The following is a 17,185-nucleotide window of genomic DNA, read 5'->3' as shown; positions in this document are numbered from 1 at the left end:
TCAGACGGTAATAGGGAAAGGTTCCTTTCTTCACTCAGCAGGAAGGCTTCTAAGTGTATTTAATTAGGCACCTCTGATTACATTCTACCCCACCAAAGAAATAGGAGAGACAACATATCATCAAAAGCCTCAGATGGAGGGAAAGGAGTTCTCAACAGGATGCACGCTATCATGTGGATTCATTCATTCCTTACCTTGCCACCCTGTGCTGCCTTTCATTTTAAGACATGGGTGGAATTGGTTTCCAAGGGACTATATAACAGTTTCTTTCCTTTTCCCTCCCATGCCTCACTCTCACGGATGCCTTTGACATGACATGGGGGAGAAAGGGGTGGCAGCTTTCTGCAGCCCTGCCAAAGGTTGGCCTTTTTTTTCTTTGTGCTCTTAGCACTCAACATGTGAAGCAAAAAATAGCTTTTTTGGAGCCTTGCTGGTGGCTTGGCCCGGCTGGGACTACAGTCCGTGTGGGGGTGCCACATGGTTCCAGTAGATAGCACCATCTGTTCCCCGGCACGGGCATCCCATCCTAAGCAGGCCTTGAGCTCCGCAGAGCCACTTACGTGCCATCCTGGCGGGTGATGGTGTAGCCGTACTTTGGATATTTGACAAACGACACGTTGACACCGACAAGGGGAGTTCCATCTGTAGTCACCACTTGGCCTCGGATGAGAGATACCAGGCTGGGAGAAAGGAACACAAGGAAGCTTTAGCTACATGTGGGATTCCAAAGCAGTGTTGTTTGTCCTGGTGTGTGCCTACCTATTGTCCTCAACCCTGAGTACCTTTGGGTCACAGGGTAAGAATTTCAACACTGATTTACCACTTTGAACCAAACAGCAAGCATGAGGTTGCAAGCACAGGGAGAGTTTGCTGCTTTCCCTGACTAGAACAGTTGGGGTTTTCTGGCCTTTAAGACCAAAATCTCCTGGGTTTCAGCATCTCTGCACCATTCAACCTAGAAGTGAGACCCTGTTTCTCTTTGCCCTTGACGCTCTGTCTGGGCATGACTTGACTTTTGCTTGGCCTGTGTTTCAGTCTTCTTGCACTCACTCACACCCCTGCCTCAGCCAGGCACAGGGAGAGCAGCAAGGCAGCATTATACATGGGTGAGAGCCTCCCCATCTGGTTTCTCATTTGTTTTTCACATTTGTGTTTTTGGCTCCAGAAGAAGGTAGCATTGGGAGCAACAGTTATTCTTATCCTCGAGGCTGAAGTGAGAGGAGGGGTTTGGGAAAAGCACATGGAGTTTTTTGATGGGGTAGAGCATGTGTGTGCATGTGATTTCTCTCTGCCTCCTCCAAGGTTTTTCTATTGGCATGGAAATGGAATGGTTTCTGGGTTACCTCTGGTTATGTATCTCCTTTCAAGGTCTTTCTCTTTCTCTTTTCCCTTTAAGTCATCTGACTACTATACAAAACATACACAGGGAGAGAGACAGAGAGAGCCTTCGGAATCCCACCCAGATTTTTTCCCCAAGGTCAGGGGAAGAATCCCTAAGAGACAGTCTCTAAGTAACAATGACTGGAATGTCAACCATTGTCACTAGCCTCCAACTTAGTGACTGCAATATTACAAAATCCCATGAACCTGGGAAGAGGTTTCAATGTCCCTCTCAAAGTCTATGAGGGGAAAGGTAGTTTTCTTCTCCCACATAAGTTTTTTTTGACTTCACAGAGAAGTAGGATAATAAAGAACGCTCATTTCTGAACTGACCCTAGAATATTAGACAGGTCCGCAGCTGTCTCCTTGGCTTTCATAGGCGCTGGGCAATTTGGCAAAGGCAAAGAGATTCTCGACCCTCAAGGTTCCTGGATGGGATCCCAATTTCTGGACTGGGGAATCGAGTCGACTCATTCTTTGCCAAAACCATGTCAAAGTCTGCATGAATTTTGGAGTCTGCTCATTCCTGCAATTCCCGGTGCCCCAGAAAGCTGAAGGGATGCTGTCTGGGAGCCCCTCTCTCTGTATTAGCAACACCCCCACTGTTGTTTTACAGACCTTTTTAGTATCTCAGGAATGTTTAGAATGCTCCCATTGACAGTTCTAATTGTCTGCTACTGGCTGAATAACAAATGAATTCCCATTTTTAGCTTGTTCCAACTGCATTGGTAGAGTCTCCTGGTAGTAGAAAACTAATTTGTGAAAATAATCCTGTTGTGCAATCTAGCTTTCTTGTCTTTGGTGGATCCAGATTTCTTCTAGGTCTGACCACACACTATTTTAAAAATCAGCAATGTGTGCTAACAACCCTATGATAAATAGTACCCCCAGTGGGATACCAAAATCCATAGGCATTCACATTTCATATGTGTCTTCTTTTTTAATAGGTCTTCTCCAAATAGGTTTTGGTACCATACACTTTCATAAAAGCCACAGAAATAAAACAGAGTGAGTTTCATGTGATTTCTAAGCCATGTTTTTCTAATTCTTCATTATTTCTGGCTTTCTATCTTTTTTTTTTCTGAGCAGCCAATTTACAGAATAAGATTCAGCAAGACATCCTAACAGTTCATGTCTATTTATGATTATTGATGTGTAACAATTATCACATTATCTAGATAGTGAGATCTGCTATATAAATTATAGGGCTATATTCAAGGCATTTTAGTTATTTTTATACTCCATTATCTAGGGGAACGCCTTCTTAGAATTCGTAAAATAATTCCCGTTTTTACTCCTGGCATTGTCCTTCATTACTCGTCAGATAATAACGCACTGAAATTCACAGTTGTCCTGAACTTCAACCTATATCTAGAAGCAGCAGAACCAAAACATGCCAAGGAAACTATAGAAGGGCATTACACTTCAAGTAGGAGCGGGACTAAGTAACCTCTAAAGGTCTTTTCTGACTCTAAGATTGTGTGATTTTGTGTCTCTGCCCAAACACTGCCCACCCCACCCCAAAGCATCATTTCAATTTTGGTGGTTCTATTCATTGTTATTTCAGCTCCAGACACAGTCATCTATTTCTTGAAAGCAACATTAGTTTTTTCTGAGGATGAGGGACCACTGGTAGCCCCGTCAAGACTTTGGGGGTGCCTTATCTGCCATCTGAATCACCCTCCTACCTAACTGTGCCTTTTTCATGAGCTGCTCACTTTTGAAGATAAAAAGATTATTTTGATCACAAATGTTAAATAAGAAAAAATTGTAATGAAGGTGAAACCAAAAGGGAAGGAATAATGAAAGTTGTTTAGGGCAGTGAGGTGGTGCAGTGGATAGAGTGCCAGTCCCAGAGTCAGGAAGACTCATCTTCCTTGGTTCAAATCTGGCCTCAGACACTTACTAGCTTTCTGAACCTGGGCAAGTCACTTAACCTTGTTTGCCTCAGTTTCCTCATCTGTAAAAAATGAACTGGAGAAAGAAATGGCAAACCACTCCAGTATCTTTGCTAAGAAAACCTGAAACAGGACCACAAAGAGTCCAATATGACTGAACAAAAACAACAAATGAAAGTTCCCTAAGAAATGATCCACTGTTGCCAGAACTATCTCTAAGCATAGTCTAGGTGGGTACATACATATTATAGGCACATTGTACACAAGTCACATGGAAAGTCATTGGTTCAGGAGAGATCTCAGTGATCCTCACCCTTGCAGTCTACCTCCAACTATCTTTCATCATTGGCTAGGAATTGCTGCTGAATCTCTTTCCCAAGATTAAGATTTAACAAAGAAAAGAAACATTTGACTAAGGCATTTATCCTTATAGGTCTGAGGTTTCAAATGCAAACCTCTTGGTGTTGTGATCATTATAGAAACACAACTGAAGAAAAATAATGAAAATCTTGCTAAAAAGATTTTTAGGACATCAAATATTTTTGGAAAACAAGAGTCTGCTGATTATATCTACATGTAGATCCAAGAATATATGGACCTCACTTCAGTCCTAAAAGGCAAATTTCAGTATAAGGATGCAAATGCCAGGGAGAAAATACATTTCATGATGTTTTGACCTCAGAGTGCTTGGAATTCACTTTAATTATTTCAACCTTAAACAATGAGAATGGATTTGGAGTTGAGGGTTTGGGATCCTGTGCCAGCTCAGAGTATGGGACTTGCTCAAGGTCACAGAGGTAGCAGATGATGGAAACGGAAATTAAAGCAAGAACCTTTCAGACCAAATCCATCACCCTTTGCACCACACCATGCTACTATAAAGTCAAAAGCCACTGAAGGAAACAAAGTAGAAACTTACTGGCTGAATAGAAGGAATGGACTAAAAGAACAGCTAAGGAAGAGGCTTTTTTTTTAAGGAGCTCAATACCACAGGGTAAATAAAAATTGAACAAATCCTATTGATAACTTACATTTTGATATCTTTCTTTTGAATAACCTAAAGATTTTTTTTTAAAAAAATAAGATAACATATGCAAAGTGCTTAGCAAACCTTAAAGTAGACAGACCACTGGACTTGGAGTCATAAGGACCTAAGTTCAAATCTAGCCTCGGAGACTTACTAGTTATCTGACCCTGGGCAAGTCACTTAACCTCTGCCTCAGTTTACTCATCTGAGAAATGCAGATGATAATAGGATCTACCTTTCAGGGCTATTGGAAGCATAAAATGAGATAATATTTGTAAAGAGCTTTGCAAATCTTACATTATTATGTAAATGCTATTATTATCATTAATTAATCATCTCATTTATATTAAAAACCTCTATGTAAGAAAGGAAGAAGGAAGAATTCTCTCCATTTTATAGATTGGGTTGAGGTGACTTGTCCAAGATTACACTGCTAGTCAATGATACAGATAAGAATCCTGAGTCCTGAGTTCTAGCTCAGCTTGTGGGATCTTGAAATTAATCCTGAATTTGATTTTACAATATTCATAAAGTTTAAATTAGCAAAAGAGAGTAAGCTATGGAGAAAAAAAAACACCTGACTTTATGGCATTATGTCAGAAGTGAAACGGATTGGAACAATGAATAAATAAGAAAATAAAATTCCAAATAATGACACTGACAATAGCTCCCTATGCTTCCAAGACAAATAGGTAAATAAAAAGCAGCTGACCATTTTGAAAGGTTAAGTATCTGATTTCTGTAGCTTTCCTGAAAAACACATTTCATGAGAATGATCAGAAAACCTATGTGCAGGCTGGTTTCCCCAGTTTCTACTACTTCCCATTCCAGATATCTGCCCTTCTTGAGTTGAAGGCCAAATGGTTATGTAGAGAGCAGGGCTCCACCCTGGGGACAACCTGCCCTGCCTAACCACAAATAATGAAGACAGTCTTAATGGGCCACGACAGGGGGCCCTCAGTGGGGCTACCTCTGTGCCAAGAGAAAGTGTGGAGTAATTGAAAACAATGTTTCCTGTTTAAAGGTGAATGGAATCACAATGACAAGTGTCCAACCTTGCTGTCATGACAGGCTCAAGGGCAGGGGGAGCAGAGCAGTGATGCCATGTTTTGGGAAGCTACCTGCTGTTGAAGGGGTTGTCTCCAGGAATGATGTGGGTGCTGTCTTTCCCCACTAAGAGTTTGATACGGTCATAGAAAGACTTCACGGCTGGCAAGCCTGTCTGACCCTGCTGAATGATGTCAAGAGGGTCTCGGGATCCTCGGCAGAGCAGGCTGTTGTGACAGGTCGACTGGAGGCAGCAGTCAGGGTCCAAGCAGTCCACCAGGCCATCTGGAATGACAGAGGCAAAACCAGTCAGTTAATTTCACTACACAAGGCTACTCAATGACCTTGTCATTAAAGAGCCTTCATTAAGCCTTTATTATTATTGTGGTACTGCCTAAAAAAAATACCTAAGACTAAGTCTCAAACACAAATGATGGAATGCCACAGGATTCCTCAAACTTCATAGTAACCAAGAGCTTCCCCATCTCCCTTCAAGTACTTATCAAGTTGCTAATAAGTTGTAAAATTGAATGATATGTGTGAAAGCCAAACCCATTCTACAGGAGAAATCCTGAGGAGTGGTGAAATCACTGAACTGGGCAGTTAGCTGGCAAATTCTCTGAATTATTGGGATTTGTCTATGATACCCTTCACATACTGCCAATGGGTATGTTTCTTTTAACAATTACATTAAATTTTAATTTTTATTGCTAATCATTTGGATTTTATATTACTTTCCTATTTTTGCATTTTTGGGGTGTTCTTTGTATCCTTAGCACAGTGTTTGGCACATTATAAGCACTTAATAAATGCTTGTTGATCGACTAATTGAAACACATCCCTCATCTCTCAGACAGCCATCCCTTATGAGAAGGAATAAAAAAAGAAAGAAGGAAACAAAAATAGGTTCAGCAAAACTAACCAACACAGCAAATGAGTCTGACAGGATATACAATATTTCATATCTGTAGTCCCTGACTTTTGCAAGGAAGGGAGGGAGGTATATTTTCCCTTATCTTTTTTGAGGGGGGTTTCTAAGGATACATTCCTCCTCACCCCCTTTAAGATACAAAGGCTCTGTTAATGGCATTAGAAAGTGGAGTAGCCCAGGTCGGGGCTGTTCCTAGAGCTCTCTCTCCCTTTAAAATTGACTCATTACACTAAGAGCTGATTGGTCAGACACAGCCTTGTTGAGCCACTGGGCTCAGACAGCAAGCCGCTTGTTATCTAGCAAATTTAATACTAAGGCATTTTTGGCCTAATTAGCATCGTAGGAACTTGCACTAGAACCTTGAGTAGCAGTGAATTGACAAACATGTGCATTAGTCTGTTGAATCACAGACCAGGCTCTGCGTTTTAAATGGATTCTAACATAATTCTTTGGCATTACCCTTTTCATTTGGTTTCACTAATGAAATTGAAATATGTAATTTCACTGAAGTTCCACTGTAATTTAGCAATTAATGTACAATTATTTTAAAACATTACCTTCTTTTTAGCAAACAAACAAATTAGGAGGTTGCATGTTTTGACTAGTTTTAAATGATTAAAACTAGCCCCTCATTTTCCACATGGCCAAATGTTTTTTACGTGTCTTGGAATACATTTAGATTTGTAAAATTTACGAGGTGGGAGGAGGGAAGGAGGAAGAGCAGCGCGCATGATCGCTTCAACTTAGAGACTTTTCAAATCAAGTATCTGAACATCTCAGCCGGGAGCACTGGTGGAACCTGCTAAATCCCTGGAGCCCAGCAGCATCCAAATACATGAGATAACAATGGAGAATTATTGCTTTACAGCTGATAATGCAGAGATACTTTATTTCTGATCCCTGGTTAGATAGATAAATAGATTGATAGTGCTTGGAGGAGAGAGAAGCAGAGGAGCAGGAAGAAAAGTAAGAAGAGGAGGAGGAAGAAAAGAAAGGGGAGAAGGAGATAGAGGGAGCAGAGATGGAAGATGAATAAGGGGAAGGAAGAGGAGGAATATGGAGAAGAGGAAGAAAAGGAAGAGGAGGAGGCAGAGGAGATAGAGATGGAAGGTGTATGGAGAAGGAGGAGGAATAAAGAAAGGAGAGAGAAAAGGGTGAAGAATGATAGAGGAGGATGAGGAAGAAAAAAGAGAAAGAAAACCTACAGCATTTTGCATCTAACATTAGTTCCTGGGGACTGTCCTTAGCCAGACAGAAGGAACCTACAATTGAAATGACTGCTTCTGATTTAAAAATAACCTGCTGAGATATGTTGGCACTGTTTCATTCAGCATCCACAGAAACTTCTTAAGTTAGAAGAACTCCATTGTTGTTAAGAGTTATAGATTTCTTTAAGGTCAGCGGCCTATTCCCATTAGGAACTCCATCCATCTTAGATGCCCTTTCCATCCTGAAGCTGGGAATTTTTTTTCCTCTAGTCCGTTTACCACCCACTCTATATAATCAACGTAAGGACATCATCGAGCTCAGATAATAACTCAAGACAGTTTTCCTATTAAGCTCTGAACCCTCCCCCCACCCATGGTGTCCTACTCTTTCTGGGTGTGTGACACCTTCAAAACTGTGAACTTAAAATTGCCCCACTGTTTAGTTTGTTCAATGCTTTTATTCAGGGGACTGTCAGTCAAGAGAAATCCTATCAACATAGCCAAAGCAAAAAATAGGATATAAATTACTCCCTTCTACAGATTTACATTTACCTGCTCAAGATATTGCACATTTTTGGTTATGTCTGTTATTATGTGTGAGCATATGTTATGTCTGTAATGACCTCATCATGCAGCATGATTATGGGCTGCTGTCACTGAACACTTTTTGACGACACTGTGAACTTTAAATTGGCACACCAATCTCCCAGTGGCCTGTCAGTCATGAGAATCGCATCTTTATGCCAGCAAGCCCCCTTGGATATAGTCTGACATCGCAATCTTCAGTAAATTACCCTGTCACTGCCAATCTTGCAGTTATCTCGCAAACAATCAAGCGGGCAATCAGACTGTTCTGAATTGCCAGTTCAGGACCTGAGAGGCTAGAAACGTCTCCATTCAATAGCAGCGAGAAAGCTGCACAGCGCTCCTTTGACATTGGATGATTTATTTATTTCTTTTTCTTTCTTTCTTTTTCTTTTTCTTTGGTACGCATGCGTGTAATGGTGTTGGGGGAGGGGCTGCTTATACTCCCAAGTTCCCACAAAGGACAAAACTTCAGGTTCACAGAAGGAATCCTCTACCACCCATCTTCCTAGCTACCTAAGGTAATCAGACAGAGACTTTCTATTTCCCTTTTTACTTCATCCCACAAAAAGCTGTGAGAAGAAATATCAACGTACTTTTTATGAGAACGGGAGCTAAATCACAGTGCTGGCTGGGATATGTCTGGTAAACAGCATGTGCTAATTGTAATGGCAATTTCAGAGAAATATGGAGTGGAAAAACTTACTAGGGATTAATTGAGAACATTCCTTTTTATTACATTTCAGAGAAAAACGAGAATGTTTTAAAACGGTTTTAGGGGCACAGAACGGAAATACAATGATCAAACGGAACCACATGGAACCTGCAGTGGCAGGGAAGCAAATCAGCACCTAGGACAGTGCTCTGCATGTAGCAGACAGCTAACCAATGTTGGTTGATAGATTCCTGGGTGACGGTGCTTCTTGTGTTTAGGCTACTTATTTCCACCAGTGTCATATTCTTTTCCATTTCATAAAGCTGGAAGGGCTGTCAGAAGTAATTTATCCTCTTCCCTTCTTTTCCCTTTCCTTCCCTTCTCTCTTCCCTTCCTGATGGATATCTGCTTTTTTTTTTTTTTTGGATCTCCCTGTAACCTCTCTCATGTACCGCATGGACTATAGTTGTAGATACAATCAGCAAGATAACTTGGGATATTTTTAGACTAAGTTTATTATTCCTGAGCTCAGTTGTTGCTAGGTATAGCATAGCTTCACCTTTCTACCTTAAATACTCACTCTTAGAGGTTTTTTTTTTCTCTCCAGTTTTGTGAGGTAGGATGGACAGCTCTATAGTAAAGGCTTGGCTCTGCCATGTAACATACCACTCTACCATACCCCTAGGTTGATGTTGTTTTACCATGAGCTTATCAGTCACATTGTCCAGGCTGAATGCCTCCAGGATGCTAGTCATAAATCTAGGGTCAGGCTTCTATAGAGAATAATGGAAGGCAGCTTCTTCTTGGCCTACCAGGGCTGTACCTGTATGCCAGGAAAAAAGGGAACAAAAGGGATCTAGCCCCTCTGGAAACTCTACTTAGATTTGCTACACCCTGAGGATTTGCCTAGCTTGTTTTAAATCAGCCATGCATCAGAAATCAGAACAATGCAACAGCCCATCTTGGCTCCCAAGGGCTAATAAGGAAACGTACCTCTTTTCTTTCAGTAGAAGGGTGGCACACTGTGGGTATGGAATGAGGCATGAGCTGTCACACATGCTTAATGTGTTTGCTTAGTTAGACTTTGTTACAAGAAGGGCACTTATCGGCGGGGGAGGGGGGAAGGAGTAATGGAAGATGAGAACAATGTTAAAAAGGAGCATTAATAAAAAGAAGAGGAATCAGGGATCAGAACTATTATTCAGAATAACTTTTATTCCCACTCCCAGTTAGTAGTTGAAAAAGCTAAAAAATATGTAGCAGTATGTTTGCTGAACCACTAGTCAACCAGACTATTGCCGGGTCTAGTGAATGGGAAAGGCTGTTAATAAAATGGCTCTCTAGTATTAAGCATATGTTGATGACTTCTTTTGTTCTGATTTTGAAGAGCTAGGAAGCTAGGAGGGGGAAGGCAAGTTGGAAAATCATAGGATCACAGCACCAGAGCTGGACAAAGCTGCAAAGATCATCTAGTCCAATCCTCCCGTTTTACAGGTGAAGAAACAGAAGATGAGGGAGGTTATATGACCTATTTAAGGTCTCACACAGGTGGTGTCAGGAGCAAGATCTGAACGCAAGTGCTCTGTCTTCAAATCCATTCCAAATTCCGTTGTAACACATAATGCACATGACGAGTGGCTCTTCAGATTTCCATAAACTTTTAGAACTAGGCTCTGGGTTTCTTGAATATTAAAAATAGCACAAATTGGCAAAACCCAGTTAATTTCAGGTGGAATGGGAAGCTCTGCTGGTATCTGCTTCCAAACACTGATATTTTGAGGGCAGTTGGCCACAGACTCAAGGAACAGTTTTACAATCAGCCCTTGGCTGCAAGAACATCCTTCAGAGTTGGGAACCACCCACATGCAAGGATGCTTCCCCCTATATGGCAGAATCATACTTTTTACATTTGACTTAACCTTCCATGCCTTCCACCTTCCCTTTTTCAGTCTTTTCTGGATGTTCTCCAGAAGGTTTTTTTTCCAGCTGGCCTGGGAACAAGATGAGAGCTTTCATATTTGTTGCTGTTGACTCAAATTAATGGAAGCATCTGCAAAAGTGGAATCCTAAACACCCAGAGGATAAATTTGTTGTTCTTGTGAAAATTTTCAAGTCCAGTTAACAAAGAGAACAGGCAGGATCAGAGACTGAGGTGGAGTGACAGGAGGCTGGAGGACAGAGGAGGAAGGGATGAGGAATAAGGACAGGAGGAATAGGAACAAAGCACCGGCTGTCATTTGTGGGAGAAGGATGAAAAAGAACAAGGGACCAGAGAACCAATCTGGTCAAAGTACAAAAATATAGTCTATAGGAGGAAGCCTGAGTAAGAATGTCCAAAGGTAATTTCTGAAATTGAATTAGTGACCTACATAGGTTCCTGAGTGGAAGGAAGACTGGAAACCACTGCAGACAGATGGGCACTAATGTTCACAGTGGAAAGATCTTGTTTTAAGTAAGAGTTCTATGCCCAAGTAGCAAAATTATACAAAAGGCCTTCATACCTGGGGATATTTATGATACCCAAGGCTTTCTTACAAGTTAGACGTAAGGCCAGGATAATTGAAAGTATTCTGACTTGATGTAACCAAGAAGTGAAAGGAACAGGCAATTCTGACTTGATTTAACCTGGCAATATGAGATTAGCTCTTCATTGCCTCTGCTGGTCTCCTGTAGTGCTAGCCCTTCAAAGCAATAGATTAGCTGACAAGGTGCTCATTTTGAAGGTTTCACCTACCATTAATATACCAGCTACCTGATAGGTTGTTACTTGTCCCTCTCTCTCTCCCTCTTGTCTTGCTTCTCCCTCCCTCCTTCCCTTTCCTCCCTCTGTCCTTTCCTCCCTCCTCCCTCTTCCCTGCTGCCCACCTCCGCTACGTCTTCCCAAGGCATCAACATTTTTACTGTTAAATATTACAGGAAGTGGATTTGTGTTTGTGTGACTCCTGGAATGCTTTGTAGAAGTTATTATCTTCCATTTTTCTAATTCTTTTGTTGGTCTCTGAATTTCAGAGCCAGAGCTCCTAACTCCATACCCCCTTGCAGACTTTCTCATGACCTAGCCGAGAGCTCATTCAAGTCCAACAAGAGATTCGATAGATATTGGCCCCACTGAAAAGCTTCTCTGTTGGTTTTCCTGTTACCCCACATTGTGCTTGGGAAAAAAAAGCAAGGACTGACTAGAAAAAATTCTTTCTGTACAAGGGACAGTCCTTGAATAGAAAGAAGATCATTCAGGTAAGATCTCCATTTGTCACACATAAGAAGAAAAGGAAAGTCACTTGACAGATACCCTAAGACACTAATATAGAAATTGGACAGGTATTTTTAAAAAAATCTTTCTCTGATATAGTTTGATTCTGGTTTTTCCTTGCCATACTGAAGGTTATAATGTTTAGAATTTTTTTTTTATCAATGGAAGTTGATAGATTGGAGCTCCTTAGTATAAAACAAGTAAAATAGTTTGTCACCTAACATACTGTGCTTTGGTTTCATTATTATATTTGTTGTTCACTGGGCATGACTGTATAAGAAAGTTGAACATGAATACAAAATTTTGCCCCTAGCATGTGGTTTTCATGAACTACTTCTCACTTACTTGGTGAGTTTCAGAATAAAAATTAAATTAGGAATATAATTTATTTTAATATTTTATTTTGAAGACCAAAGAAATTATTTAGTTATTATTTGTATTCTGCATACACTTCTATATATAGTATATACATGTGTGTGTGCATCTGTATATATGTGTATGTGTGTATGTATATATATATGTGTGTGTGTGTGTGTGTGTGTGTGTGTATGTATGTGTGTATTCCGGTTATCCCCTCCTTTAGAAGGGAAGCTTCTTGTACAGAGGGGTGATTTCATTCATTGTTATGTACCCTCAGGGCCCATCACAATGCCCAGCAAACAGGCAATTAATAAAAGCTTGTTTATTGATAAATTAAGATTCTTTTGGAAATCTGTTTTGGCTCACAGTTTTCAAATGCTGAACCTTTAAAAAACTCTTTCTAAAAATCCCATAAGCTACTGAAAACATCTGTTGATTCTATTCAGTATCCATAACTGTGAGTTACCTCACAGTATTAATTGGTTAAGGAAAGAGGAGAAGGAAACAACATTTGTGCCTACTATGTGCCAAAACTGTGTTAGGTGCCTTACAAATATTAATCTCATTTGAGATAATAGTAAGGCAAAGGCTGGCGACCCAGTTCTTAGAGGGGAAAGCTAGCTTTTGGCTAGATTTCACCCCTAACTTTGGGTACCTGTCTGACAAAACCATGTTGCCCATGTTTACCAAAAACCCATTTCTAAGCCTGAGAAATTAACTCAAAGCAGATGTTCTTTTGATAAGAAGTTAATGGCACTGTCTACATTAACAAAGAACGGTGTGGACAGGGGCCACTGTGTTTGCTAACTTTGAAGATCCTCATTGAAGGAGAGGGTGAGAATAAGAAATGAGTGAGTGGAAGACAAGCAAATAGAGGGCTATTCTCTGTGCTATGAAAACATCTGCATTATCCAAGCATTCAATGGCCTCCACCCAGAGCACCATCACATGGTGTTTAGGCTAAGGGCATTCTCTATTAAAATATAATAATTATGAGAGGCAGCTGTGGCAGAGTGGATAGACCAGGGTTGTTTTTTTTTAACCTTTTTCTGTGTCATGGACCTCTCTGGCTGTCTGGCTAAGTCTCCCTGCTCAGAATAAAGTTTTTAACTATATAAAGTACACAGGATCACAAAGAAAACCAATTGTATTTAAATATAATTATCAACCTATTAAAAGTTTCAATTTCATTGACCTCCTTCCTCTGAAATCTATGGACCACAGTTTAAGAAAACCTAAAGTAGTAACGTCCTTGGAGCCACAAAGACCTGGGTTCTATTCCTGCTTCTGACGCATACTGTCTGTTCGATCCCTGGACAAGTAATCCTAATCTCTCAGTGCCCTTGGCACTTAATACTAAAATGAACACTAAATACTTAACAAGTACTTAATGCAATATTAATTAATAACTAATACTAAAAGTTGCAGAATAGGTGTCAATATATATATTTGTGGAGGGAGTTTCCTCACAGGGAGTTCTCTACATGAACAAAATCATGGATCTGGAACAAGAATAAATGATGATAGTAGTAATAATTGCAAAAGCATATAATTTTTCAGAAAATTAAGTGTAATTTTTCAGTAGAGTGAGGATAACAAAGTCCTTGGCAGGAAACTACATCTCCCCCTTAGAATTCAGTCCTTAGCTCTTAACTTTAACAAACAAACCTACTTCTTAGAAAGGAACGGAGAATCATATTCAGTGTGTTTAGACCTCAAACAGATCTCAGAGGTCATCTGCTCTTTGATTTAGGCCTGGAAGGGACTTTAAAGACCATCTAATCCAACCCCTTAATTTTTTGCAAATGGGTAACAAAGACTTTAGAGGTTAAAAGACTTGCCCAAGAACACACACTAAGTTGCAGGGTCAGGATTCAAACTCAGGTCCAAATCTAACACCTTTTCCAGTCTCCCATGTTAATTATAGTTAACCATTTGTGCCATATATAGAATTACCAGGGACATGTATTCATGACAGTCTCTTTATCTCTCTTTCATTAGAACAATTTTTACTTTCAAACGTTTTTGTTTGTTTCTACTCTATTTCTTTCTTCCCATTCCAGGTGGGGCCCTTAGGAATAACTCCATCTGACATGCAGTCTCTCTACACCAAGAGAGCCCCTGATGGCTGTCTCTGGTTCATCTCCCCCATGTTTTCCCTGGGGTGTACTGTTCTTTAGCCACTGCTTCAGGCTGGTGATTTCTATCTTGGTGTTGCTGTCACACCATTTCCTGCTAGGACCACTGCCCCAACAGCCAGAGCAAAGGGAAGTTTCTATTTCAGAGCATTGCCTGCCTTCTTACTGATTATATATATTAAAAAAAGACAACAAGCAGATAAAATAAAACCCTCTGTCCTGTGTGAGCACATTGTGTACTTGATGGCACAGCAGGGAGCTAAGACAGTGACCCATTCAACAACTTGGAAAAGAAATGAGAGCTCACACAGAAACTATCACTGCTAATTGCGACAGAGACACCTGAAAGCAACAGGCCAGAACGGCCTCTTTATGCCCTAGGGAAAGACCATAGCTACCAAGAAGTGGAGTGTGGGGGGGAGGTGTGGGGGACAAAGGAAGACTAGCCCTGCAAGAGAGAGAAGAGGTTCATTAGACTTTCTAACTAGAATGAAGATCCAAAGAGAGAGGGGTAGGTACCTTCCCCGACCGCTGAACAAAGAAAGTCTGAGGCAGGAACAGAAACCAGTTAGTGGAGAAAGGGATGAACTCAATTTCAGCCATGGCTTTCTGCTGACCAGGATCTGGTGGCATTATTTCTGGTAGCTGTCAAACATTTACTAATCTCCTACTATGTTCCAGGCCCGGTACTAAGTGTTGGAGATAGGCAGGAAGACAGGAACAGTCTCTGATCTCAAAACACTCACATTCTAGTGGGGGAGACGTTGTGTCAGTCCCTTGTGATCTATAGGAAGGAAATGCCTGAAATTTCCGGTACCATGGAAGATCTGGGCAGGTTTTTCTGGTGGAGGAAAATTTCCCAGATCTGCTCAGATCATATCACAAAGGTGGCTGCTTACTCTACTAATCATCTGTTCATGGTTTGGGGTACTATTGAAGGATAAGACTAGGGGAAAATCAGTGTTCTGTTTGCCCTTTTAAATGGAACTTTTCCATTTTTATTGACAACTTTTGTTTTTCATCATCTTTATTTCTGAACGCATCATCCACTTTCTTCCCTGTGAGTCAACCTTTGCAATCAGAAAAGAAAGAAAAAGCAGTTCAGAAGAACTAACCAATACCTCAACTGAGGTGACATACAATGTTCTATACTTGTCATTCCCCATCTCTGCAAAGAAGGGAAGGGGCTGCATTTTTTATTTCCGTTTTGGGTCCAAGCTTCGTCATTATAATTACACAGCAATATACTTAATTTTTTTTGTTCTTTTCCTTTAAATTGTTATAATCATTGCAAACATTGTATTAGTAGTTCTTTTACTTTACTTTGGCTAGGTTAATATATATTTATATAATGTATAATTAACCTTTCCAGGTTTCTCTGAATTCTTCATATCCATCAGTAGAGTAATACTCCATCATATTTGTAAATCAGCATTGTTCATCCATTCCCCAGCCACTGGGCATCTGCTTTATTCCTAGTTCTTTGCTATCACAAAAAAGTGCTGCTATGAATATATTTTTGTACTTATTGTCTTTGACTTCCTTGGCAATGTGATCCCTGGGTCGAATGGTATGATAGTTTAATCTTTTTTAAAGCATAATTTTCTATTGAAGTAGCACTTTAAAAAGAATCTAGTCCTACTGGGCACATATCTAAGGAGGTCAATTACAAAAGGCCCCACATAATCTCCATACCATGCTTGTTCTCCAACCATAATCTTTATCACCCTCCAAGCAGAATCTTGGACTTCAATGATCAGTCCCCTGGCTCTGATAGATAAGTTTTTGTATTATCTTGTTCTTTAAGCCACTTTCCAGCCATCTCCATGTCATGCTGCTCAGGTATATCTCTCCCTTGCTCCACCTTTCCATTATCCCTCTGTATGCTGTCTTCCTCCATTAGAATGTAAGCTCCCCGAAGGCAGAAACTCTCTTGTTATATTTGTATCTCTGGCAGTTAGTACAATGTCTGGCATATAGTAAGTGCTGAATAAATGCTCCATCTATCTATCTATCTATCTATCTATCTATCTATCTATCTATCTATCTATCTATCTATCCATCCATCCATCCATCCATCCATCCATCCATCCATCCATCTTGTCTGTCTACCAAATTATTCATTGTACTGTTTGGAAGAGTAAACAATGGAAACAAAGTGGGTGCCCATTTTGAGGGGGAAACAACCAATCAAGTTGTGGAATATGAATGTAAATGAATATTACTAAGCCATAAGAAACAACAAAAATGAGGAATCTGGAGAAACTTAAGAAGTTTGAACTGTTGCAGAGTAAAGTCAGCAGAACCAAGATAACAATATAGATACTGATTCTAATGATGTAAAATAAAGAATTAAAGCACTAAATGAAAACCAAATTCTGAGTAACTACAATGACCACTTCAGCCCCAGAAAACACTGCATATTTTATATAATATACCTCCCTCCTTTCATTAGAGAGGCAGATAAGTATTCTTGTGGATGTTACATGTTTTCAGATGTGGTCATTGTGTTAGCCGTTTTTCCTTAATTTTTTTTTTTGGTTACAAAGCAAGGTTCAATGCAGGGAGTTAGGGTGGGTTATATGGAAAGAATTGTGACATAAAAACAAAAGGCTTCAATAAAATCTATTTTTTTCTCTACAAAAGAAAAAGCTATGGTGAATTTGCTATCTGCCAAACTTGAAGGGGCTTGGCATATCACTCATT

The 17,185-nt window shown here is 40.2% G+C and overlaps 1 protein-coding gene across 1 annotated transcript in view; it reads right to left on the bottom strand.

The window, feature by feature from the left end:
* TENM2 (teneurin transmembrane protein 2) overlaps positions 1-17,185 on the bottom strand; it is a 1,009,006-nt gene that overhangs the window by 52,151 nt on the left and 939,670 nt on the right. Inside the window, exons 14-15 of the mRNA XM_036751277.1 lie at positions 5,427-5,637; positions 561-680 (exon numbers count right to left, since the gene is read on the bottom strand). Coding sequence (XP_036607172.1) covers positions 561-680; positions 5,427-5,637 — 331 coding nt within the window. The remainder of the gene's footprint in view (positions 1-560; positions 681-5,426; positions 5,638-17,185) is intronic.

The sequence above is a fragment of the Trichosurus vulpecula genome, chromosome 3, assembly GCF_011100635.1.
Source record: "Trichosurus vulpecula isolate mTriVul1 chromosome 3, mTriVul1.pri, whole genome shotgun sequence".
NCBI classification, from domain to species: Eukaryota; Metazoa; Chordata; class Mammalia; order Diprotodontia; family Phalangeridae; genus Trichosurus; species Trichosurus vulpecula.
The sequence above is the reverse complement of the archived record's forward strand: the minus strand, read 5'-3'. Positions and strand labels throughout refer to the sequence as shown.